This window comes from Oxyura jamaicensis, chromosome 2, assembly GCF_011077185.1.
Source record: "Oxyura jamaicensis isolate SHBP4307 breed ruddy duck chromosome 2, BPBGC_Ojam_1.0, whole genome shotgun sequence".
Taxonomy (NCBI): Eukaryota; Metazoa; Chordata; class Aves; order Anseriformes; family Anatidae; genus Oxyura; species Oxyura jamaicensis.
In genome coordinates, this window is record NC_048894.1 from 15,855,391 (window position 1) to 15,882,423 (window position 27,033).

The 27,033-nt window shown below is 39.2% G+C and overlaps 1 protein-coding gene across 17 annotated transcripts in view; it reads right to left on the reverse strand.

The window, feature by feature from the left end:
* Nucleotides 1–1,468: 1,468 nt before the first annotated feature.
* SVIL (supervillin) overlaps nucleotides 1,469–27,033 on the reverse strand; it is a 137,694-nt gene continuing 112,129 nt past the window's right edge. For all 17 annotated transcript variants that reach the window (XM_035318898.1, XM_035318896.1, XM_035318892.1 and 14 more), the window contains 21 exons: nucleotides 24,237–24,384; nucleotides 21,557–21,646; nucleotides 21,388–21,474; nucleotides 20,170–20,347; nucleotides 19,718–19,890; nucleotides 18,313–18,468; nucleotides 17,428–17,564; nucleotides 16,768–16,915; nucleotides 16,499–16,644; nucleotides 15,589–15,764; nucleotides 15,352–15,496; nucleotides 14,734–15,010; nucleotides 12,735–12,886; nucleotides 11,411–11,516; nucleotides 10,396–10,603; nucleotides 9,609–9,742; nucleotides 8,718–8,873; nucleotides 8,171–8,314; nucleotides 3,881–4,002; nucleotides 2,872–3,027; nucleotides 1,469–2,746 (listed from right to left, as the gene is read on the reverse strand). In XM_035318898.1, coding sequence (XP_035174789.1) covers nucleotides 2,660–2,746; nucleotides 2,872–3,027; nucleotides 3,881–4,002; nucleotides 8,171–8,314; nucleotides 8,718–8,873; nucleotides 9,609–9,742; nucleotides 10,396–10,603; nucleotides 11,411–11,516; nucleotides 12,735–12,886; nucleotides 14,734–15,010; nucleotides 15,352–15,496; nucleotides 15,589–15,764; nucleotides 16,499–16,644; nucleotides 16,768–16,915; nucleotides 17,428–17,564; nucleotides 18,313–18,468; nucleotides 19,718–19,890; nucleotides 20,170–20,347; nucleotides 21,388–21,474; nucleotides 21,557–21,646; nucleotides 24,237–24,384 — 3,126 coding nt within the window. In that variant the 3' untranslated portion in view covers nucleotides 1,469–2,659. The remainder of the gene's footprint in view (nucleotides 2,747–2,871; nucleotides 3,028–3,880; nucleotides 4,003–8,170; nucleotides 8,315–8,717; nucleotides 8,874–9,608; nucleotides 9,743–10,395; nucleotides 10,604–11,410; nucleotides 11,517–12,734; nucleotides 12,887–14,733; nucleotides 15,011–15,351; nucleotides 15,497–15,588; nucleotides 15,765–16,498; nucleotides 16,645–16,767; nucleotides 16,916–17,427; nucleotides 17,565–18,312; nucleotides 18,469–19,717; nucleotides 19,891–20,169; nucleotides 20,348–21,387; nucleotides 21,475–21,556; nucleotides 21,647–24,236; nucleotides 24,385–27,033) is intronic.

The following is a 27,033-nucleotide window of genomic DNA, read 5'->3' on the forward strand; positions in this document are numbered from 1 at the left end:
CGCGGGGCTGTAATACCAATTGCAGGCAATGTTAGGGGCCCTTTCCAATTTCTAGCCATAAACAGCGGAGAGGAATGGCAGCAGAAAATTACAGTATAACCCCACAGCTCCGACCGAGGCCGTGCACTGACTTGCTTTCTACTGTCAGCTTTGCATTTCAGGGAAGCATGTTGATAAATGACAAGTATATTAAGGACAATAAAGATATTTTATTTTCTCCACAGTTTTGAGCTTTCCTTTACAAAGTTAGGAGCAAAGCAGTAAGAAAGAAGTTGGGTTCTGCTCCAGTTCCAGGAACTGGGACGCAAGATACCAAATTGTTTAAAAATTACGGGAACTCCAAAAGCTGACAACATTTAATTATATTTCACTGCCTGCAGGTCTCTGTGCCTGCTGTCACCCTTTTTAGCTGGGTTTCCAAAGGCTTTAGAGGTGGTTGTTGCCCTTCAGCAGCACTTGGAGGACTGACAGTGTTTTCAAAAAAAAAAAAAAACAAACAACAAAAATAAATGATGCCACACTGACAGAGGGAAAAACAAGGTCAATCATGCTATGCAAATCAGCTCTCTGTTAAAGAGAAAATCAAAACAGAGGAACGTGCTACCCCCACGGTATAGATTGAGCATGAATAAACAAAACTTAATTCCTGCTTGATTTTATCACCAGAGAGGGTGAAAGAGAAAAATGCATAGGTGTGAAAGCACTTAGACAATAGCATGAAGGCAGCAGTGACTTTGGAAACCTCTCAGTGCTTGAAAAATCATCTTGTCACTGAAAAGCCCTGCATTTTCAAACTAAGAGTGTATCTCTTCCAGAAGACACAGTTGAGGATTTCTGAGGAAATAGCAGTACAGGATCACTGTATAGGAACAATCCTGGATCTGAATATTGTTGCTGCCCTTTTATCGTGTTATTTTCAGTTCTTGACAGAAACCAGTATGAAAATAAATACGCCAGTTCTGAAAATTCACCTGTAATATCTCACATCAACTGAACAGTGTTTGTGTGCTTCTGTACTTTTATTTAGTTAAAGGCTAGCGTAATTTCTTGACTGATCTTTCACAACAAGACTAATTTTAACTATGGAGTAATATTTGCTGCAGACCTTGAGTAAGTCTACACCTTCCACATTTAGAGATCTTACTTCATTCCGTTGGGCCTAAGAGGAGAACTACAAGACCAGCAATAGTCCCCGCTACAAGTGGTCATTTTTTAACGAGGCAGCAGGAGTTTCAAATGGCTGCACGGCCAAAGACAACTTACTCGTGCTGGCAGGAATCAGAATGTGAAATCCACCAGAGGGGAACCACACAAGTTGCAAGTTGTTATAGAAATGACAAATGCCTGGAAAACATTTCAAGCAATAAAGATTTTTTTTACTTGATTACTCTATCCAATATGCTAATTAGCTGAAAGAAAACAATTCTGACTTCAGTGCTAATTGAAAAGAATGAACACAATGCCATACTCATTTTCAGTTCAAGTTTTACTCCCAGTTGCACAAAGGTTGAAAAGGTTTTCAAAGGTTGAAAATCAGCATAATAATTTTGGTTTCATGTATAAAACAGGGCAACTCAGAAGGTACAGGAGCTGTGTGACTGTTCCAACATGCAGCATTGAAGTGTTGTACAACCTGGTTTTATCTCATACAATGTTTTTTTTTTCTACTTTATCAGCTTCCCCAATTATAACTCTGTACAACACCCGCAGACACCGAAGGTTAAAGTATTTTGATAAAATACCATGTATGGAAGATTCCAATGAATTAGTACAGTTTACAGTACAAAATAATGACAAGTCAGAGCATCGCTAAGAGTTTATTCAGAAGCTTTTACTTTCAGTTCTTATATCACAAAAGACATGTTTAATGTTTACAACAAGTATTAGAAACTGAGATGTTTTTATTTCTACTGTTATAAAAGTAACGTAGGAGACCGTTCTAAGCCATCTTCAAAATGCAGACCAATCTTTTTTTGTATATAAACTGTACACAAAAAACAAGGCACTATACATTTTTGGATATTAAAGTATAAAGGTTGATTCGCATAGTTTCTCAAGAAATCCATGCTATAAATACAAACGCTTTGTTCAGTTTAGCACCTGAAGCAGCACTGAGAACAATTCATTACCTATTGCAAAGAGAAACTTTTCAGAATGCATAAGAGATACATGTTGGTGGTACAGCTAATTCAGTACAAGCAACTGCCATCCAGCTACTTTTCTGTATTTTGACATGAAAGTCTCGGAAGTGAATATATATTGCATTGTTAAATACATACTTGTTCTATGTGTTTATATAAATATAAATTCTTTGTAATCCACAAACTAACAAAATAACACTTTACAAAGAGAACTTCTTCAAAAACAAAATGGCAAGTATTGTATATAGCCAAAGGACAGCTACAGCAGTAGCTCAAGAAACTACTGTTTAAGTGCATAGGAGAGCAGAGCTTAAACACATTACCTTTAAGAGTCAAAATCAAATTCCATTTCCAAAGAGTTCTCTTGGCCTTTTATAATATTACACACCTCCAGATAGGTAGTCACTAATAACTTCAGATTATTTCTATTTATTTTGTAAATGTGGGGTACAATTCTGCTAAAGGGCATAGAAAGTGAAAACAGACATCCCTTTAGAGCTCACTCCAATAAACACAGCTTAGAAAAGTCCTTTTGCCTTCTTCAGATTAACCTGCTTCCACGACGGCAGTGCATTGTACTCTTCTCTCGTCATCTCTAATGCAACCTGCATTTAAAACAAGAGGATACACTATTAGTACGAACACCTATACACAGCAAAACTGCCAAATGCCTTAACAGCAAGGATAGACATACATGCACAGAGTAACAGCGCACCCCTGCTCTCCTTACCTCAAAGTCCTCATCTGAAAGATAAATTTCAAGCTTCAGTGGATCAACTCCCTCAGGTAAAGGCCTAGCTAAGAGATCTGCTAGTGGATACACAGTTTTACACAGCTTGGCCAGCACATCCTCTACAAGGATTATCTGATTAGAAACATCGGCATCCTGTAGGGAGAAAAGGGAAAAAAGTAAGTTCAGGATCACAGTACTGAAACCATCAGCTGCTTGTGTCAGTCTGTAGATGGCATGGGATCAACCCATACCGCCTGGGCCATGGAGCGCAAAGCTATACCTGCAGATCCACACAGCCCACCAGCCGTTGCCTACAACGATTTAACAGCCACAAAAATGCCTGTGCTTTGCAGAAGGACACTGTGTACTTTAAGAAGCCCAGTTTAAGGCTGACTTCTGTGTTTAGTCATAAAGCCAGCATTTTCCTCTAAGGATGGCTGCAGAAGCAGCAAATGTCATTTGCCTTGAGATCACCCTTCACTGAAGGCTTTTAAAGCAGTCGTGTAATTCGGTGTGAGCGTGCTTCCCAGATGGGGAAGTGAGTGCTGGAGCTCTCTGAGCAGCTGATTCCTTGCATGGCATTTCACTCCTCAGCTCACGCAGCTTGGAAGACTGACCAGAGCTGCAGGTTGCTGCCTGTTCCACAAAGCCGAAACAGCTGTTCTGCTAAACTCTAGCACATCTGTTTCAAAGAAATGGTTCAGGCACCACTTCTCTCTAGCCCCCATTTTTAACAAAAAACAGTACTAGAAGTTACATGGAAAACAACTGGAAATGCCTCTGATAGCCATATTCCCAGTCAGAATTCAGCTATGCTGGTTTTTTTTTATTATTATTTTATTATTTATTTTTATTTTTATTTTTTCCCTATGCAGATTCCTAAACTGTATTTTACAGGTTTACCCTCTGAATTTGGGGGCTTGAGAGCACAAACCAGCAATGCTGCTAACAACACAAGACACACTTACAAGCAATAGGCAACAGTGCATACAATGAAAAGATTTACCATTTCTGTGATCTCTGCAATGTCTTCCCTGTGTTCCCAACTCGGGAACATATTAGTGAAGGTCAGGGGTTCTAGGCCAGCATGAATTAGATAGGATTTTGGGGGCTTCTTTACATTTTTTCCTAAAAAGCCAAAACACAAAAAAAGAGAAATTAAAAATTGTACAATTGTACCACATTTTCTGGTGTCACCCACTACACAAAACTACCTTGTAAATACATTTAATGGATTGTCTCCTAAAAAGCTGAAGTAATTTAAGGCATTAGGAATAAGTTTCACCAGGATGTTTTTTTTGTTTTTGTTTTGTTTTTAATCTAGTATGGCATCTTTTAACATATTTTTCAGTATTTTTAAGTAAGTTTTTCACTGTATCTGACAACAAAGATGAAACGATGTACACGGAAAAAGAAATCCACATTTTCTTCCTAACCCAATCTATGTCTTATCTTACAAGAACAGAGCAAGAATAGAGCAAGCAGAATGTGATGGTTTGAAATTAGTCAAATTCAGGTAAATAAAACCTCCTAATATGCTCAGCAGAAGTGTCCTGCCAGCAAATAAAACTTAAGCTTGAAGACTTAAGTGAGAACGCGTAATTGCCCTTAACTCAGGATGCTGACATCTGACAGCCATTTTGCTACTACAAATTCAAAGGAACAGGATCTGAAGAATACCAGCAGTATTGCAATAGCTGGTTGGTAATTACTGGTGATCATCAAAGGCAGTCCCATTTCTATAAAACGGGTATGTGTGTACACTACGTAGGACATGGCAATAGCCCTGCCTGGGAGAGATGCTGTATCAGAGAAGTAGATGAAGGCACTACACCCTATACAGCTGAATAAAGGCCCTGTTGTTGGCTGAATGAATTCATACCACAAGGATACAAAAGCACTCATTTACTCCAAACGTTATCGGAAAGAGGCAGACAAGGCTGGGAGGAGCTATTGTTCTAAAAACTCTTATACCTTCATCTTAGCTGGATTCAAACTACTCAGTCAAACCATATCATTCTTCTATACGGGAGCTGGAAAATCTGAATGTGTTGCTAAGTCCAGAGTCAAAGCAGTATTGCTAATAGAGCAATATGACGCCAACTTGCTCCTGAAGGCTGTAACTTCTTGCAAAATTCTACGATCTCAGAACACCTTTAATACACTAAGATTTCCTCAAGATCATACAAATCTACTAAAGACGACCTCGTTTACTGCAGTCTCCACTTACACTTCATTTGTGCGGGTGGTGAAGTGGGAAGATCTACAAGACCATGGCTACCTACCCACTGCCAGGGAGCACCCCATGAACTGATGCAACACCTGTACTGAATGCACACAGAGAGCCTGGCTGGACATCATTGTTCCAGTAAGTTCGCAAAACCTGAACATGACAGGTTTGGCTTAACATCAGGTATTAGCTGCAAACTGTTCAGAGAGAATATGTTAGCATGAAATTGAATACTGGAGATAGAAGCTCTGTGGAGTAGTCAAACACCTGTATCAGAATGTGAATGTTTTAATTACACAATTTAGACAGATTTATCATCTGAATACTGGATTTTAAGTCCTCTCTTCCACATATTTATTTTCCCCTATGGTTTATTTGTTCATTCTACCATGAAGGATTCAACAAGTACTTAAAAACTTTGCGTTCAAAAAATTCTGCTCTAATTGAACTGCTCCAGTCTCAGTAATTTAGCCAAGAGATAGAAGGGAAGTAACATTTGATAATGGTCCAGTATAGGTGTAACCCTCTGGTAAGACTGACTTCATACATAAGCAGAAAAATATTTTCATTGCATGAACTCTGCCCTCATCACAAGCTCATCTCCTCAGTAAAAATCCCTAATGGTCAAACCAGATTCTTCCCCTCTCCTAGCTGTCTGCGGCTCAGCTCTCCAGACTGATGATTTAGCAGATAAAAACACACAAAAAGATTCAATACATTTTGACAAGTTAAATACAATTTATGCACAATGAGAATTGATAAAAGTATATTCAAGGGATATTCAGAGTAGCTAATCAATCTTTTTCATATCATCATGTAGTTAAAGCCAAGAAAAAGAAAAAAGTGAGGCAGAGGACAAAAGAAATGGAAAAAGAAAAGTAAGAGACGTCTTTAATGCTTCTGATCACTCCTCTACATTCTGATAGTAAAAATATTTGCAACATTGGTATCTCCTGGTGTTTATTTCCTCCACTTTGCTAAGCCAGTCAGCCCCGATAACCTGATACAATGAAATTTTGATTTGGTTGACAGAAAAGCCCAGTGGCGGATCATGAAAGGACCAGCAAAACAACACAGCTTGAAAAGTGAAAAACTGCCAAAGATCACGTTCTGTGACTGTGACATCAACGTTGGGATTGACATAATGCAAACAGAACTGGTCTTTTAAGAGTAGCAAACTTGCTCTGTACCTCTCCAACCACACAGCTCCAAGCTCTTGAGAAAGAGCAAAGAGGGAAAAGCCATCACAGCTGCAAAGTTATGGCCAAGGGCTAAAAAGTTAGTAGCCAGAAAAAAACGATGATATGTATGCTAAACTTCAGACCCATGAGGACTCACTGAGGAGCTTTCTGCTGTGCAAACTCAGATGCAGCAAAATTATCCCAGTGCAGAAGGTAGGTATTAATCCATCTTCCCATCATCACACTCAGGGATGTTCAAGCAATGTGGGAAAGTATCCAAACCTCAGCATGCCTATCGGATTCCATCTTTGCTGGGGCCAGAACATATGATTTTCTTCACCAGAAGATGACAGTTCTACATGAGGAATACGGACTGGGGGATTCTTCCCTCTCTCTCACCAGCCTGCTGGACAACTCTAGGCACTTCATTGTACAGGCTCTGTTCCTCTATGCTGGCATTCACTTCTATGGTGAAGACCACCATATGACATGATCTCAGAGACACATCTTATCGCTCCTCTGGACTTGCAAAAAAATTTGGGGGGATGTAAGAGGAGAGGGAATTAGTTACCCTCTTCTTTAGGAATTCAGCAGTCCCTGCCAAAGGTTTTTCCAGCTACTGCCTTGTCTTTAGCACTCCGTTCCTGAAAACTTGCTGTTGCTGATCAGAAGATGAACTACACAGGTTAGTAATATAGTCTCATAAAGGTCAAATTTCAGCATCTCCACTACTGGTTTTCAGCCATCTCCTGCCAGGTATTACCAGCTCCCCTCAGTGACATGAGCCAGCTGAACAGAAACACAGCAATTGCTCCTGCTCTTATTGGACATGCTTGGGAAGGAGACACTGGCTTTATCCTCATGGTGGAATCCAACAAGGGTGTTGCTTTCCCTCTTCAAACATACAAATGTCCATGAGAGAAGGTGACAGTTGTCAACAGCTGTGTCACAAGTTGTAAAGTTTTTTGTTTTTTTTTTGCTACAGAAAAAAAATCAGTTTCATCATGAGGTCTCAAGGTCCCTAAGAGATATGCTTTTCCTTGCAAAAGGACAGAGTTTGCACCAATTAAGGCCTAGCAACTTATTCACAGTGCGAAGTGCTCTGAACTAACAGAACGTGGCTGTTGCTGTACCTTTGTCCCTGGACAGTACCCCCGCACCTCTCTTTGCTCATCCTCCCCTAGAAGTTGCAAGGTCCATTTCCAGTCTCATGTAACCTTAGATGAAATGAAAGGAAAGCATTACAGTGTCCCAAGGAAACTACACTAGTGCAGAAGAGAATCTGGTCAGAGTACCCTTACATGATCATCAACTGCAGCTTGAATCACTGCTCACTGAGCAGCAGTAGCTCTGCCGTATAGAAATGAACCTAGGAGACTACTGAGCAAATGGCTTAGCTCTGTGCTCCAGCTTTTCCAGCAGTCACTTGTTTCTGTGTGAGACTTGTTCTGGATCTTCAAAGACTTTCCATCTGTCCCACTAAATCAAAACCCAGTTACATCAGCAAACGGTATTTTCATTCAGTCTTTTGACACACAGAACCTTATGAAATCGAAGAAGAGCTAGACAGAAAGCATCAGGTTTAAGCAGCTGTGTTCTTACAATCCACTTTTAAAAATCTGATGTCTGAACTATGCTCCCACAATGAGGGCACAGAAGGGAAAAAAGCCTTTCTTTTCAGAAATGGGTCACCAGAGTAATGTGGCAACTTGGAAATAATGCCGTTACTGGGCAAATGGTTTGCTGATAAGGAGTGGAGAATGCACCTTCAAATACACTTGTGCGTAGCAACACCACTGGGGGAGCATCTGAGCAACTACCCTGGGACAGTAATGTGCGGAAGGGCACGACACGCTCAGAGCAGCCAGGCACAGCAATCTGTTACCTTTGCAGTACTGGAGCACTGTCTCCATCGCGCTTTTCCTGTCTGTAGCCCACCTGATTCGAGCTGATCCAGCAATTTTGTTTTCCACAGGCCACCAGCCTTGCCACAGGTACACTTCATGGTGATTGTCAACAAGGAACAGTGCTGTAAAGACAAAAAGTAACAAACCCACCATTAGCCACTTACTAGTTCTCTGAATTCTGCAAACAAATTCAGCCTTACACGTTTGTCAGCATCAGAACAGGATCATTCCAATGCTTACCAATCCCTTTTGTTATTCATCCAGCTGAACTTCAGCTGAACCCGGATTTTCTGATATAAACAATGTATTTTTATAGCAAGCTTTTGGAATACATGCATGTTTGATTAGTTCTCAGCATCTTTATTGTGGAAAAATTACTTTTATTGCTTAATGCTGTAAAAGCATCACATACACACATTTTCCTGCTATGAATTAAGTTAGAAGTGATTACAGTAACTGAGTTGCTGCCCAAGGCATGATACAGTTATCTATTTGCTTGTTACTGACATATATTAAAACATATACCTGGCTGCGGGGCAGTGTAAAGATCCTCTTGCAAGAATGGCATAGAATTGATGACTGCAGGGTCTCTTGAAGGGTAGACAAACTCGGTGGCTGAGAATTCTCCCGATGAACTACTGAGGCTGAACAGGCGGGGGGTGAAATTAAACTTTCCAGGATCTTGAAAGAACAACAAATAAAATAAAATAAAATAAAATAAAATAAAATAAAAGATTTCAAATAGAAAATGATGGAGATGAATGTTAAAAAATATAAATAAAAATCAACTTTTAGAGTGACTGTAAGTTCTCTGTTTTTTGAAAAAATCAAGAAAGATAACCAGATGTCCTGGGGGACTGGCAGCAGCTGTGATGAACTTGAACTAAAAGGCTAGCTGCCATCAGCTTGAATACGATCCTGGCTACTTGCTATCAGCCGTTTCATAACTGGCTGTTTTGCAGTTCAAGTAAAGCAAGCCCATCTCAGAGTCTACTTTTTAGCTGACCAATTTTCCGCTTTGTAAATCAATCCCCCTGCTACCTTTGCTGGCAGTCCTGAGCAAAGACTGGACAAGAATGTATGCAGAACCACTCCCTAATCCCTTCAGAAGAGAAGCAAAATGTGTTGTTAACAGCGTTAAGTATTGCTCTGTGCTGCCTGAAAACAGAGGGGCTTCAGAAGGGGGAGAGAAGAAAATGAAACACGTTGTGTTCCAGCACTTTCCTGCTGCCTTCTTGAACAGTATTACTTAACTCAGTGGAGGGTGGTTGCTTGTGGGTGTTTTTTTTGGAAGCGTATCTCTGAAAGGATCATCTCAACTGCCGAGAAGTTCTTCAGAAGCTTTACATTAAATCTCACAGCACTGTAGACCAGTAAAGTGCACACTAAGTGCCAAGCCCAGAAACGCAGCCCTACCTTGCAACATGCAGTCATAGGCCTTTCGATCTCGCCTTCCCAGCGCATCCCAGAATCCCAAAGGCTCTGACCCTTCATCACATTCATGTATCGTCACCTTACTGCTGCTGTGCAGCCCTGCTTCCAGCGGACATCTACGAAACACAAAGAAATAGAGTGAATCCAACTCCCCTGCCCCAGTCACCACTACACACACCTGCTGACCCCTCCTATTATTAGAACCCCAATCCACCCCATAGGCTTGTCGTACATTCCATGTCTACATAATCTTTTGGAAAATTATGACAAAAATTAGCAATAAACAAGGCAAAGAATTTCAACAACCATTCTCATAGCATTTCTGTTTACATGAGGAAGAGATGCTTGCATGAATTCACTCTAGGGATTCTCACTGTACAAATTTGTAACTATTGCTGTCCTCACATGCTTTCTTAAATTCATTTCCCCTCCCTTATTCGCAAGGTTCTTCTCCCTTGGTTCTAATCCTCCTATCAGCTGGGATTTAGTTTGCTACTCAAACACTGAGCATCTCCCTCCAAATGGAAAGATACTATTTTTGCAACTGTAATTAGTACACTAGGATGGACAAGTGCATTTGACCCCAAGTGAAAGTGATCACAGAACATGTCTTCCCCACTCCAGTGAACAAACTACCTGCCATTCCTCCTCCTTAGCAAGCATGTATATGCTGCAATTGTACTCAGAGGACAGCTTTATTTCATTTTTTCTTTGAGGCAGACTATTTTAGTCTGTATAAACATCTCCAAAACATAGGTTAGACACTCACTGTTCTTTTATTTTATTGGCTGCTGTTCTTCCTACATCCTTGGTGTGAGATTGTGCTTTGCAGCCATGCCACAGGTAGATAAGAGCTTTATTTATATTGAGGACAATCATGGATGTCCGGGAACGCAGGCTGCTGCAGTGACATGCTACTTCAAGTAAGTTTCCTTCATTGGGAACTTCTCCTCGCACGCAATATAGCCTCCAGTCACCTGGAGCAGACAGGAACAGTGCAGCGGTATTATACAGTCATGTGGAATTGAAATTCAAGACCTCTGCTCTGGAACATCTGTTCTGACACTGGATGAATTTTACATATTGTACATCTCTATTGTCACAGAATAAACTAGCTAAGCATCAGGCTTGGCTAACATTTCTCGAGAAACTCTGCTGCAGAAAAAAATGCCTTATGAAGCTTGCTAGCAGACATGACTTGAAGAATCACGTCTGCTCTGTTATGAGCAGAAGAGTCGAGTTTTTGTTCTGTTGTTCCATACAGGAACAAAAAGGGAAATAAACCGAGTAGTCCTTCTATTCAGCTTCACTTCCTCTGTGCACCTTAGGCACAGCAGGTCACATTCAGATGTGAGCTGGAACATTTCCAAGCTACATCTGCTTTGAAATTCCCCTACCTTAACTGCAGCAATTCAAGGAACACGTTGCAAAGTGCAATGAATGGGTAACAAAAACTTGGTTTCGTTTTGGTCACGGAAGAATTGCTCATAAAAATGATCTTTTTCCTAGACTATGTAGAAAAGACGATACTGCAAACAGGCACTTTGCTCAATTAAAAAACATCTGGAGCAATTTATACATGTATCAATACAACAAAGTCAGCTTGCTCTTCACTGACAAAATCCACTCTAAGCTCAGGGAAGAAGCAAACTACCTTGAAAGCAAGGCACTCTCATCGTTTTCATGGCATTTATTGCTCTTTTCTACAGAGTATGGCAGTTGAGACTTTCACAATAGGTAAAAAGGGATTTGGGGGCAGAAACTCTTAACTAACAGTAATTTACTTTGTGCATTTTCTTCCTCCTCTTCCCTTCTTCCAGCATGCACAATCATTCCTCCTTGGAAGCACTGCAGGAAGCATGGTGGTTCTTTCCCTTGAAGCACTTGTACCTGAAAATTGAAAGCATCAGTACTCATTAAAAAAATGAAGCCAGTATATAGACTTAAAAAACTACTCCCTGTGGTTTATTAAAAATTATATAGTTGTGGCCAACCTCGAAGATGGCTTTCCTAGTACTTTGAAACTACTGACTATTGTTGAAGTTACCATATACATCAACATGCAATGAGTTTCATATGTGACCTGTATATTAAAAGAAACCTCTATCTGGGATCCAACAATCCAGCGTTTTAGAGGATAAGAAATACCAAATAAACTTTAAATTGGATTAGATTAAATTAGCTGTTATTTGAATTCTTTATAGGACTGGGCCATCTTGCCTAATGCTCTTTGAAACTATTATGGACATAACGTGGGAACTGAAATAGGTTTAAAATTTGCTGCAAAACTGGCTTATATGACAACATGCATATTCTGTGCTTATTAAATTTTATCTATAGCTAATCTGCTACAGCCAAGCATTAAATCAGCTAGCTTGCACAGCATCCCACACGCTGAGCCAAGTGTATTTGTACATCTTCCCTGTGAACAACTGGCTTACTAGTCATATTTATACTGCTCTTGAAGAATTATTTACAGCTGTATCGAGGTACTAACTTTAAATCTCCCATTTTGTGTGCTAGTAACAGTCAAGACACTGCAACACTTAGCTCAGCCTGAAGACAAAGCAAGCAAGCCTGTGCTCTGTCTCATCTGTAAACTGTCTGTATCTGCAGTTGCTAGAATCTCTGCAAAACAAGGCATTCTTCTCCGTAATTACAGAGGAATCAAATTGAAAATTTAATTTCAAACATATTTTCATATCTTAGCCCAATAGAGAGTGCTTCTGACAGAGTTCAATGAAACAGAGTGCTTCTCCTCAGTGCTGGGAAGGCAGTCCTGTTACCTGAATATGTGCTGGAAGGAAAGGCACAAATTTCTTTCACTGTGCTTCACCTATCCCTAAGGGGGGAGGAGAGAAGACTTCAGCCATTCCCAGAAGTGTCTTCTTTGTAAGACGGACTGGGGAATAGCCATCCATAAAGGAGGCTGATGTGTCTCTTGAAGTTAGACTAAAACTAAAAGTAATTTGAGGGCTGGCTATTTGTACCTGCAAGGACACCTTAACAGAAAGAGAGCAGGCAAAGGATCAACCACATTTACTGCTGGTGGCCACTTGGGCAGGCATATCTTACCAAGACTTCCATCTAGGTCTGCAGGAAACTCACCTGTGCTCCTCTCTCTTCATCAAGCTCCACTGTCATCAGTGCTGATGTCCCTTTCTCACTCACTGTGGAGTGTCTTCCTTGCCAAAAGAAATACACACATTTCTCTTTTCCAACAGCCCTTACTTGTTGCTCTCCTTTTTGCCTGCTTCCAACTGCAAAACAGAAAGCACATGCTGAAGAAAGAACACTGGCTATAAATTTAAATAAGTGGTTTAATCTCATCTGCCAGCTCGGTACTATACTGGCCAGAACAGGAAAGATAAAAAGTCCAGTTGCAGGAACATTAGGTCACCAAGCCAGTGTAGTGTGCCCTTGTGCAAAGCTGGTGTTGTCTCTTCAGGTGGATGTAAGCCCATGTGGGCCAAAAAGAGCATTAAGAAAGAACTGGTAGTATCTGGAGAAAAATAACTGACAATCACTTAAGCAAATTAGCCTGTGAAATGGTATGTCCTGTCATGTTACCAGAAAAGTGCATTATGGCTCATTTTCCACATTACACACTGTTCTTTGGCAGCAAAGTATCTGGCTGCTGAGTGATACTGGAAACAGCAACAGTTGACAAAGCTACAGGTATAAAAGAAAAATCTTTCTTGGTAGAAAACCTACAGAACAAAAGAACACCAAAGCAGTATTTTGCAGTTGTAAAAATGTTAGGATTGGGTAAGCTTCTCCCCTGTTTCCCCCCTCTCCCCTTTTAAAATTAACTCAATATCTCATGTTGGTTTGGAAACAGGGTTAGCAGCAACATTTTTTTAGAGGAACATTATTTACTTGTTATAATAAGCAAACAATGTTTAGAGTAAGTGAAGTTCAACAATAAAAACAGTTATAGAATATTTTACTCTTTCCAGTGAATACTACATAAACAGATATAATTAACTGAAGATTTTCAAAACCAAGGAGCTTTTAATCAGATTCCTAAAAAAACATTAAAACTTCAGCAGTGCTGACCAGCATCCAACTGAAACACTTAGGAGAGAGCATCCTGTTTTTTTTTTCAAGTTGAGAATATTCAAACTACTAGTCACCTCTAAAATACATGGTTTCACTGTCAACTGTACATCCAAGCCCATAAAAGTACAGACTCTTACATAAAAATGTATTCCTTTTTGGAGTGATGGAATATGTTTTCATCCATTTGCAATAAAAATCTGTTTACAGTTCAGTATTAGTGTTACCCACTTCTCCTAAGGCTTACAAGTTTTGGTATTTTTCTTGGATTCACAGTATCTGAACTCAACGATCCTGAATAAGACCTACATTTTTTGGCTAAAAGCCTGAAGCTGTATAGCTGTTTTACTCCTTTGAACCAATTTTGATATTTTCCTACTTGGAGCAATCATTTTTTAGGCTATTTCTATTTTACTTACCACAAAAGCCACTTCTTATTTTAGTGCCAGAAGGAAGAGTTCCAATGAGCATACCGAGCTGACTGACTCTCAACATTTACCTGCTGCTCTCAGGCATTTTGTCAGGACACAGTCAAAATTTTCCACTTGAGACAGAAACCCATAGCAAAGGGTTTCCAGAAACAGCAAAAAGGACAGCAAGGGCAATGAGTTGGTAAGGACTTTTCCTGACATTGTTACTGTTCTCCATTACCCAGCAAAGGCTTTCCTTGTTGTCTACCTCTCTTGCGAGACATTCAGCCCACTGTCATTAGCCCAGCTGCCTAGATATTTTGGTGTTAAGCTGTGGGCACAATTCTGGCTTAATGAGCTGTCTTGTGAACAAGTACAACACCACTGTTGGGTAAAAGCAGAGATGCACAGTATTACATTTGATGTATGAAAAATAACTACACTTTTTTTTTTTTCCTTAAAAAATAAAAAATGAAAGTTCTACTACTTAATGGCCTAGGAAGGCTAAATTAGCACTTTTAACCTTTGAAACAGTTTCACATACAAGGAAGTCTAGGTCTGGATCTTGCCACCAATGGCAGCAGTTTTAGCTGCACTTATCCACATTTTGGCAGGATGAAATGGAATTGTTCACTAACCTGTAGTGCTCACCATGTACTTCCACTTCACAACATATGTGTCTCCCTCATGGAATTGTCCTATGCTTTGTTTAGGCAGCCTACTATAATCGAATTCAAGGATGTGCCAGACATCCACAGATGCCGTGATAATTTCAAACTGCCTTCCATCTTCTCCTTCTACAAGTCCATAGCCCCGGCCAATATTCATTCCATCTAAGACCGTGCCTACAGTAGTCTGGGGCACAGCTACCATTAGCATGACATCGTATGGTTTAGTCTCAGATCTGGATTCTTCCTGTGAGAAAACACAGAAAAGATTTCTTTGAGCATAGCTTTTTTTTTTTTCCCCTTACCCCACAGTTCCACCCAAACAGTTTGACTCCTGCATATTTCAGTACTTTGATATATTGTCATCACTTGATGCCTTGTCAAAACCACCTTGCCAATCTTAACTGAACTGCTCAGCACTAATAACAAGCAACTCTGTGGCTTCACTATAGGTGGTGATGCTCTGACCTCAGGTCAAAGACAGCAAGATAAAAAGAAGTGCTCTTCATCCTTAAGAATAAGCTGCCCTGGCTTCCATCCCAGCTAGGCCATCTAGTTTGAAATACCTATCATGCTTATTAAATGCACCTTCTGGTGAAGGGATTCACTAGAATTCTTCTCATTGAGTTTCTTCAGCTCTGTCCAATCAAGAAACTTTTCTTTGAACAGTATGGTCTCATTATGTTCTGTGAGTCTGCCAAACACAGCCCAGTCTGGACGTCCTTGTCCCTTTCTGTACAAGGGAATAAAAGAATCAAATTAAACACTGTGAAATAAGGGCAAGAAATCTATGTTTCTGCAAAGACTAAACTTGAGTGTTAGTACCTGGGTATGATGGGATTGCATTCTCCTGGGTCTAGAGGATTTATGTCGCAATTTGAGTAGTCAAAGGTGCCATTCCACAAGTGTTTTGCCAACTGGAATGCCACTTTTCTTTGTGCTAAGGTAACTTCCTTTCCATGCCACACATACACTTCACTGCCAAAATCAAACACTAGCACCTAAAAATCAAACCAAACCAAACCAAAAAAACAATTTAGTAACATACAGTTAGGTTAGCTGATGCCCTGTTCCTCCAGTTTCCTGATGCTGCAAGCTGGCAGTGTGTTCAACACAAACTCTAAATATCTGCATTTCTGCAGTAACACTCACAGCTAGCACTGTAACAAAAGTAAGGCCAGGGCAGTGGTCTGCACCACAATGGCTAGTTGTTGCAGATACTAGAATCATAGAATATCCAGAGTTGGAAGGGACCCACGAGGATCATACAGCCTGGGAAACTGGCTCAGCAAACAGGCAGCAACTTGAATGTGTTCAGTAAAGTGCATTATGTCTTTATTTTGGAAATCTGCTCTAATTCAATCTTAGAGGAGTGAAATTGTGAAAAAGATGAAAGAAAAAAGGCTATGAAGGATACAAATAAAAGTGCTTGAAATGGGAAACAGTTTTTTATTTTTTTATGTTTCTGAAGTGCTTCCTGTTTTGTACTGCATGATTTTTGAGTGTTAGAAGCCACCATTGGAAAAAAGATTTACACTTTCTAAAATAGTGTTTCACTTTAAATATAACATGCTTAAATGTCTTGAGACCTGCAGCACAAACTATACACCAACGCGTCCAGTAACACAGAAGAACCAATTTTCAGTGACCCTCTCCATGTGCATTTGCAGTTACTGAAAGTCTTATCAGCTGTATGTTCCTGCACTTACCACAGGAGCAGTAAGTGGCACGATACCTCTTTTGGTTGTAGCAGGGTACATTTTGGCATCTTTCCCCAGTAGTCATCCTCAGGAATGAGTTTATCCTCTACGAGGCGGTAAATGCAATTTGTTTCTATTATGGCAGCTTCATACATTTCATCTTCTTCAGGACTTCCAGCAGCTTAAGGAAAGGATTGTCAAACATAATCAGATATTAATTTTTTATTATTTTTTTCTAGACAGAACCAACTCAACTATTTTATTGTAATAAAACAGCAGATATTGTAACCATAAGAATGCTTACACTGGTAATTTGTCTGGCCACCAAGGAGTTTCCAGAAGTCTTTGGCTGCATGGGTATGGGTATTTATTCCCTCTTCAATAGTCTGTATATAAGAAGCTCTACAGCCAAGTTCCCTCTTTGTTTGAATTAAAGTTGCAAGTTCTGAAGCCTAGGAGATTAAGAGTTATCTGAACAGGATTGCATAAGCCTTTGGAACACTCGTGCATATGGCATTCAAAGAGAAAGCAAAAGTAGATAATATATAATACATGAAATAGCAGTAGAAGTAGTTATTATTTGTTGCCCTAAATAAACAGGCGCTAGAGAAAAAGTTACAGAAATACATTCATTCTTTCATTTGCCTTAAAACAAGACTTGATCTTAACAAACATGGGAATAAAAGGACATCCTGCAATTCAGACTATTTTTTGTTTGTGTGCAAATTCATTTCCTGAGGATATCCTCTTTTCTCTTGTAGCTTTGCAACCTACACACTCCTGTGTCAGCTTTCATTCAGTGCACAGGCTAAAACACATTTACGGGAAACCTGCGTATCTACCTGACTTTGTTACACACAAATTTATTGAGACAACTGGCACCAAGGCTCAGTTACATCAAAGAAATGTATGCTGTGATAGTTCTAAATATAAATAGTAAAAAAAAAAATGAACTAGTACTTACCTTTGCTTTTTCTATGACATTTGCAAACTCTCCTACCCACAAGAAACAAAGATGTGGAGTTAACAACAGGAAACAGTCTCCACTGTTCAGTGACGAGGCCCTTGGTTCAACTAATCTTGTTTGAACATGTCTTCTTCCTAAAGATAAAACAAAGCTAATTATAATCCTATGAATAATACCATCAAATGCCAGAGTCTAACTGTTTTGAATGAAAGACAAACACTCCTGGCACATTTAGCAAACTATGTGGAAAAGGACTGTTAAAAAAGAAGAATTAGAAGAACATTATGGTGGAAGAAGGGTTTTCTCACAGGAAGCAAAATTTGTTGCCTCCTATCAGCTAATATTTCTATTATCTCCTGTTCTTGCTTTAACAACTTCATGCACTTCTGGAAAGAAATCAGTTGTAAATGGCAGAGGAGCAGTCAAATTTTAAAATCATTTACATGTACTTAAGTGAAGGTATGAGACAGTTTCAGAAGTCAGTAAAAAGTTTTAAGAATTTTACTTTGCCAAAAAAATAGCTATTATTTTGCAGACTCAGATACATTGCTATGTCATGTAAAAGGAAGTGGAGCAAAAACACTGTCAGTTCACCTCCAAACTACACTGAACGCTAGAAAAATGGGACAGTTGAACAATTTCCAGGGGACATAACTATAATTCCTGAAATATTCTGTTTTCTCCTTAGATAACATACACCTATTTGTAAGGTTTTGCATTTGTCACACAGTTTTCACTTAGTGTGAAAAGCTAAAAGCTTCTGTGCATAAATCTTGACCTGGAGATCTCCTGGAACAAAGTAAGCATTCAATTGTGATGGAAACTCCCACATATTGCAATCAGCCCAGAATGTACAGAAAGTAAAAAACAGCTCCAGCATACCTTTAATTTGTAGCAGCATTAGCTTCTTGTATGGCACAGCACTGTTGTTAGAGTTCTGCTCAGTGAGATTAACACTCCGCAGGCTAACATTGCTGAAGTTCTCCTTGCTTGCCAAGCCAGCAAGTGCTACTTCTGAGAAATTTGAGTTTGTAGACACTTGCACATTAAAAAAGAGAGAGAGAGAGAGAGAGAGAGAGATAGAGAGAAAACACACACAAAATTATATTCAAAATAGCTTTGGTTGCTGCATTCCAAAAATATTTTCCTTAAATATTTAATATTTCCAGGTTTCCCCTCCACAATAGCAACAGTAAAAAACAGGTTGAACTTACATTAACTGCCACCCTCAAAGCTTTGTGGGTTTAGTAGCACCTAAGTCTCCACATACCATCCAAAACTAAACTGTCAGCGTCAGAATAATGATTTTTGGCAGAAATACTAACTTTGGTAGGAAACACGACTTACCCAATGTTTTGTGAAGTACTGTGTAGATCTTCAATGCCATATATGTGATTAATGATGAAAGAGACCCAAGTAGCCAAAGCTAATGAACTCAAATTCCCTTTGAATTTGTCTCAGCTAGTGTGTGCAACAGCCATTTATATTTCAAAGAACTAGTCATGTTTTACTGTAAACTTAAAGCCTTAAATTCTTGGCTGCTCTTGCTTATTTCGCAACCAAAGACAAAGCAGTTTATGAATTTGTAATTCAGGGAAATGCTTCTCATCAAACGGCAATAAAGTATTAGACATATAATTAGTGTTCCATCAATACAGGCAACTTTTAAAAATTATCTCCGTTTGCTTAAATTTAATGAAGAAAACTTGCACCCCAAATGTTAAAAGTGGCTTGTCAAACCTTTGAGAAAATTTTACAATATTGTCTCTTGCTGTCAGTCTGGTTCTCAGGAGACAGCAATGTCACAAGCAAAACACAAAGCCCTACTACAGAGCACAGATCCTTAATGGAAATTAACCTTTGGGAGTTAAAAGGCTAGTTCCAGATTGAGAGAATAAAAGGATCCAAAATTAAGGCCAGTGTACTTGAACAAAACTTTACATATTATTCCCAGCTCCCTCTAACCCCGATAGCATATTATTTTTCTAGATTTGCTTTAGTTGATCTCCTGCCCTCACCCTGCAAGTGTAACAATGCTACCTCTGCACAAGGTGACTGCTAAAAATAAGTAAATATGCACAAGAGGAGGCTACAGGTTGCTTTCCCTAAGGAAATCCAACATGCCCTTTTCTCCAGACTTCCTAGGCCAACCTACATTCAACCTTATACCTCCACTCATTTATGGTCTCTTGGAGAATATGTTTTATTCCTTCTGTATTTTTTCTTTGTTTTGTTTTTAATTAAATTAGCATGACAGTGGCTTGTACAAACCATCCTGCTAGCTTACTTTTTTCTACTTTCATTCGCTTTGACTCCATGAAGGCAACGTTCAGTCTTTGTTCAGTGTACTCATGAAGTATATCTTCTCTTGCTGCCAGCATTTTCAGGGGATTTCTTGAAGACTGAACTCTGCGCATAGGCCTCACTGCACGTTTGTGCTCTGCTACAGAAGATATTAACCTGAAAAACAATGTTTAAAATCATTAGTTGAGTTTAAGTTGCTAGACAGAAGCATCTAATGACAGGAGATTTGCTTTCATTTGGGGTGTGATGTTTGTAAAGAAATCAGAATCAGTTCACTGATCCAGACAGAAGAGTGGTTTCAAATATATGTAGAAGAAATGGACATGCCCAGTACTAGCATGTCTAGTAAGATACCCACTAAGATATCTTAAAGCTGAACTTTTTGACCACTGCCCCTATATCTGCATTCAAAACAATGAAAATAATAAATCTTACTTTGGTGCATAGGGATCAAAGATGGCATCAAAGTCCTCATCAAGGTCCAAAGGCACTGAGGAGGAAGGGAAATCCACATGGCGATAAAATTTGGAAAATGTTTCATCATCATCCAGCTTCATCACTTCTTTCACAGATTTTCCTGTAACTGTCAGTACTGTCTCTGGCATCCCAGCAACTACAGGAAAAGAACCCACACATTAAATAATCGAATTAGAGTTTCTAACTGTAGAAGAGGTTAACATAGTCGTTGTGGTTTTATTTTGGTTTGCTTTGTTTGATGGAATTTAAGGGAAACATGGTAGAAATGTCTGTAGGAAAAGAAATGATGAAGTGGGACTGTAAGTGTTACTGATATGCAAAGATCTTTGTTACAAAATGGTTGGAAAAAAATGGCTAAATACAAAGATAGGTGCTATCAAAAATTAGTTGTTTTGGTAGGATGTTATATGCATTTTATGGTCTTATGTATTCCATGGTGCCTCTGACCAAATAAATCCTTCCCTTGAAAAGATCTACTAAAACTACAAGTGGAAAGTCACTACTTGAGATTAGTTAGTATAGTGCTTTAGTATAGTCATTATACAATGCTAGTGCCTCTGCTGCTGAAATGTGAATACATTTCTTTTCAGTATTTGACACTACAATTCACAAACGAATTTTTTTTGTACAACATAGAAGACCGACATATGAGATGGAAACAGCCAGGGGACTCTAGACAGCTTCATATATAACCAACAAATTATTCAAGGAAGCTCTATGAGCTGCTACAGAAAATCAATTTTCAAAAATCGGGAAGATGGATGAATTGTACTTGGGAGCAGCTTAGTGTCATATCTTCAATTTAATAAGTTTAAAAAACATATAAAGCTGTTTCATGGTATATGTTCAATGTGGTTCAGAGTGTCTCGAGTGTAGATTTCAGAAATTTTGCTCTCAAGAAGAATGTGTGCATTGTATGTGGAGAAAAAAGAAAGTTGCATTTTTTTGCATTTGTGATTTATTCTGTTGTATATGTGTAAAGAAATAGCTTTTTTTTTTTTTTTTGATAAAATTTAGCGAAGACTGAATCAAGAAAACAAGCTGTATAATCAGAAAGTATCATCCGAACAAAGCAATACTCAGCTTCTGTTACCAGATATTTTTAACTTAGAAGTACTTCAAGTGATTTAGTGAAGTCTGAGTGAATACATTGCCTTCTTTGGTAATTGTACTGACCTTTGTTATTCAGCCTTCCCAAGAACGACTCCAGCTTGTCGAGCTTCATATCAGATTCCAATTGCATATCAGGCCTGGCTTCAATTTCTAAGCAAAACAGAAAGTAAAACTGGTTAAGTCAGGGGAAGTAAAAAAGTCTGAACTTATTTCAGCCATTTTTGTTCCTTACCTTCCAAGGGCTTTGTCACTGGAGTAGTAGACTTCTGCCTGTTACTGAACGGGGATGCTACTGGCGTTAGTGCACTTGGAGAAGCCAGGCCTGCATAACAACAGAGAACATAAGAAACACAGTCTCATGTCAGACCACATCTGAACAACAAGAGAGCAAGCTATATAGGGAAGAGATGAGCCTTGCCATTTCCTACAGTCCCTTACACTACCCCAGCCTCCATAACTGTTGTATCAGGGTTGTTGGGAGTGTGCTGCCCTGCAAGTTCCTTAAATCAACAGCAATCTCAGAAACTGCCCCATTCACAAGAGCAAAGCTTTGTTCCAAGTGTTTCACTTGGTGCACATTTCGAACTCAAGTTCTACCCAGGCCACATGCTAGGAACACACAACCATTCTGAACAAAGAGATACAAAAAAAGATCAGGGAAACTACTCAAACTTTGGTGTAGTCTCACTCACCTGGACCCTTTTTTAATAATCTTTTAATAAACACAGCAGGATGCATCTGACCTGTGAATACAGTCCCTGGATTAAGCGGTAATTCTTGGGCACAGCTGCTTGTGTGTGCGTGTGTGTGTTTTGTTTTGTTTTTTAAGAACACATGGAAGCAGAAAAGTAGAAATGGAAGAATCCCCACCATATCAAGCAAAACTCTTGCTGAATTTGTACTCTTCTCCCTCCTCAGTAACTATCATGAAGCAATTCATTTTTGACTCAGTAGATAAAAATCAAAGGACTTTTTTGTTCTTTTGACATGAATCTGTTGCTCGAGTAACATAAATTGTACTCTATGGATTTAGTGCTTTTGATTAGGTGGAAAAGCATACTGTAGTGAAGATTATATTTATTAACCATTGTTGCCTAGGTTTTCAGTGAGGGAGGAAAATGGTATTTAAGCCTTCCTCTAATAGCTGTTCTCCACTTAGCCATAGCTTACTAATTACTGAGTCACATAAGTCATTAGTTGTTTTGATTAGATAAACCAATGCTGTGCTGAGAGAAACTACACTAACCATTTTCCTACCACCTTTACTGCAAGTCCTAGCAAGTCATAATTGCCAAACACCAGCACAGATTTAAAATATAATCAAGTAGTTTTTCCACAAACACAATTTTTTCCTGTTACCTAAGAGACTCAATTATTCGTCAGGTTTTAAGTCAACTGATAAAGCCTTCAACAAGATGTATTTGAGAGGACACAGCTTTTAAGCAGCTCTCACAGGACTTAATCCACAAGACCACAAGACATGCTTCAGATGTTAGTCAAGAATCACCTTCTGAGTAGGACTGAAAAATTTTAAGCTGTAAGAAGCAATTAAATACAGCATCTGTGCACCCGTATGTAACAAGGATTTAATTTTGCATTGCTTTCTCATCATCCCTTAAATTAAAAACCTATCATGATAATTTCTTCTTCTAGGCAACAAAAATAGCACACATCTGCATAAAATCCCACTCGGGCTACTTTTGTTGATGTCACTGTCACTGGATTACCTTGTTTCTCCACAAGACTGATTACAGTACCTAAAGAGATCCTTTCAGGATATTTTTCTTTTCCTATTAAGAACAAAAGCTATCACCTTCTCTTCCTTTCAAAAGATCAATGTATCTGGCAAAATATCACATCCCAGCAGTCTGTGGGCAACTGATCACATTTTATTGCTAACCCTCCAAAGCACGTTAGTCTTGAAACACTGACCACTAGCATCTCTCGCAGCAAAACAATGTAAGCAGCAGCTAAAGTACACTGCTAATAGATGCAATTGCCAGTATCATCTATCTGTCATATCTGTAAACAGAGTATGTTCTGGATTGCAAATAGATTTACTCCCTGTTGCAATACTGCCTTCACTCCACAATGAGTTTCTTGGGTGGTTGTCATAAAACTCAGGGTTCATTGTTGTGTTTAACAACCAGTTTCTTGTCACAGAGCAAACTTTAGTATTCTCTAGCTACCAGAGATCAGTTTAGTACCTTCCTCCAAAACTATCATCTTCCCAGACCCACTGCATGAACATCTGTATTCTACCATGGACAATCTTCACATATTTCTGTCTACTTCAAGAGAATGATTGCATCTGGAAACAGTGACTGGCCCAATTCAGGAGATCCCAAAAATGTCAGCATTGCTCCCATGTTGTTTCTACTCCCTGGTTCTATGCAGAAATCTGTTCGGTGATTTCTTAGGCAAACACAGCACTTAAGTTGTCGTCCAAAACAGCATCCATAAAAATAACACGTTTGCTAAATATTCCCAGGGATCCTAGGAGTGGGGCAAGTGCCAGCAACAGCAATGGCTAGATTTCACAACTTTTCTCTAGAAACTGCACCTGGGTTTTCAACTGAGAAATAAATAAGAAAGAATAATCCAACTGTGCCCTCTGGATTGTATTCGAAGGAAAAATGAAACACATGAACATTGAAGTGATTGATGATCACCAGTGAAGACAGACCCAGTAATGACTGGATGGTAGCGCAGTAGTGCTGAAAAAAATGGATTGATACCAACAGCCACAAGAAGCTAGAGAGAACAGCCTTATGGTGTGATATTTGGTTGAATATAAACAGTCCTCCTCTTGCTAAACATGGATACTGTTTCTACTTAGCTTTAGCCTGACTTTATTTTGACTAGACAGATAAGCAGCAGCTTGTTTATATTGGGATCATTTCATCACTGACCTTTTTTAACCATTCGGCCAGCTACAGTGAACTGCGTGGAGTCATTGGCTGCTCCTTTACCCTTGGATTTCCAGGCTTCTTCTCGAGCTGTAATCAGGTGTTTTCTTTCTTCAATAGTCATTTGACTCTCCTGATTATCTGCTAGTCTCTGATTTTCAAGGGGGAAGAGAGAAAGAGATGTTTAAAAATGAATAAACCGACCAGAATATAGCAAAGGACTGGGTGAACATTTCAAATGCCAGCTGTAGAGGTAAGAGAGCAGAAGTAACAAGCTACTAAAGGAAAGTCACAGACAGAGCTTAGTGACATTGGCTGTTACAAGCCTCATTGTTTTGCTTCCTCATTAGATTCTAGTCAAGGCAAATGGCATCCCTCTAAGCAAAACAAACCATTTACTCTGGATGTGATATAATTTTCCAGACCTTGTTCTCTTGAAATGTGACTTGCTACACTACTGAGATCACTAATCTGACTTTCAGCACACATTTTCAAGTGTGCAGATTTGCAGGTGGCACAGGGAATAACAACTAAGAAGTGGAACCTCAGTTTGTCATTTCTGAATCACTCTTTTACAGCAACTTCATTTTCCAGGCAGGATTAGCTGCCTTATCTCTCCAGAGGCTGCTCACTTTAGGTCCTAGGTCAGTTTGCTCTCCTGAATATTTTTCCAGTGACCGTGATCATTTTCCCCCTCACCTTTTCTATGGGTCACCCTCGGCTTTCCTTGCTTTATTTACAGGGTAGCACCCAACAGCCCGAGTGATTAGAAGCAGCTAGGAGCACTAAGCATCTTAGTGCCCTCCTAACACAAAGGACTGATGAAGGCACAGTAAATAGGATGGAATTTACATACTCAGCTGTAGCTAGGTTAGGCCAAAGAAACATTGCTTCAATGCACTTTGCTTAAAGAAGTAGCCACATTTCAGGGATTATACCGCATAGAAATCAAACATTCTAGTGCACGGAGCTGTCAGCTCTAGAATTACTTCCAAGTTGTGTGCTATTTGACATTTTTTTTCACAACTTAACTGCTAGATTTGAAAAACCACATGAAAATGTAAAGCTTTAGCAAAGCACTAGCTCATTCAACTAGAGAAGAATTGAAATGAAAAAGAACCCAAAAGCTTGTGAACGTGAAGTGAACACTCTTCTTGGTGCCAAGATACAAGGAAGGGATATAAACCCAGATATTCAATTATTTTCCTTAAATCAACAGCAATGAAGAAATCGGTCCAAGGTTAACACTGTATATAGAACTATACAAGAACAGTTGTGACTACAGGGGACACAGGGAAATAGAGACTTTCTTACAGCTTTCAGCATGTACCATGGGCAGCATCCATCGGTCAGAAGAGTAAAGACAAGCCAAGAAGTGGCTTCTAGTAGTAGTACAAGCCTTTGTATTACAAAGACTAGAACATGCAAGCCCTCCACTCCTCCCTCTAGTTCCATGTACATTTGCAGCCTTCTGCAATAATATTTGTATCCAATTTATCAGGAAAGGTAGTTGGGCAGCCAGACGCTATGACTGCCAGTCATGATATTCAGGATAAAACACTCAGAACTCTCCCTAGAACTCCAAAATGTTGAATAGAAACATCAAAATGCAAGTCTATTCAAGTAATGCTTCCTCTTCTGTAAGAGCCTCTGAATACTTTAAATGAAAGCACTGAAAGCAACCCCTATTTGTTTTCCTCAATCTCCACTCATTCCAACGTTGGAAGCACAGCCACCTCTGGGATGAGCAGCTGGCAGAAAAAAAATCAGAGCAACACATTACAGGAGATCTGGTGAGGAAATTAATAAACACCCAATGAAACCACAAGTGAAATTTGAAACACAAAACAAGTATTTTTAATTTAGCAAGGATGCTGTCTTCAATTACAATACAAAAGGAGAGGCAAGAAGACGTAATAGGGGTTCTTTTATATGTTTGTGAGTTTTGTTTGTTTGTTTTCTCTCTCAAGTGATAGGGGGCTAATTTCACATTTTCCCTCCAGAGAATACATGAAGAATGTGCAGAGCTACTGGAAATTCTGAAGGCAAAGATCTGGAATGTGTCTGCATTAATCACTGCACACATAAATTTTAAGAAAGGTCATGAGTAAATCTGGAGCAGTGTCAAAGAACAAAAGAGAGTAAGTAGCTCTCTAACAGCATAAACAAGCTTCTTCTTAATGGAAGATTTAAAGATGCTCCATTGGGCAGAACATCCTCGAGTTCCTAAAAATCAGACTGGATGCATAAGCCTGAAGCAATTTCATATCAGATCTCTTCCAATTGCACAAAGACTCCCACCTTCCCCTGTTAATGAACAAAACTTTAAAAACGATGAGCTGAATAAACAGCAAGCGATCCCTAACCCATGTAACTCTCCATAACAGTCCTGGTGAAAAACAAAAGCATATGCTGTGCTTAAAAGAAGAATTTTCTATAGCTAGAAAACTAGTATGAGCCAAGGCAATTGTCAGTAAAAAAAATCATAAAAATAACAAATACCCTTGGTAATTGGGAGTAGTTTAAATAGCTTGCACAATTGCCAAAGGGCAGCATTTCTGGAGGAATGAGTTCGCTAAAGCACATTCTGCTCGAGGGAAGATATTGTGAGAAATATAAGCCTTGCCAATCTTCAAAGTGCAAATTTTATTTCCAAATAGAAAAAAAAATAAGAAAGATATAAAATAAATAAAAATATCAAATTCATACCTGTGACCTTTTGATAAAGGATGTTAGAGACCCCAATAAAAAATAAAAATAAGGAATTATTTTAGTGTATCAGGAATAAGTAACAGTTTTG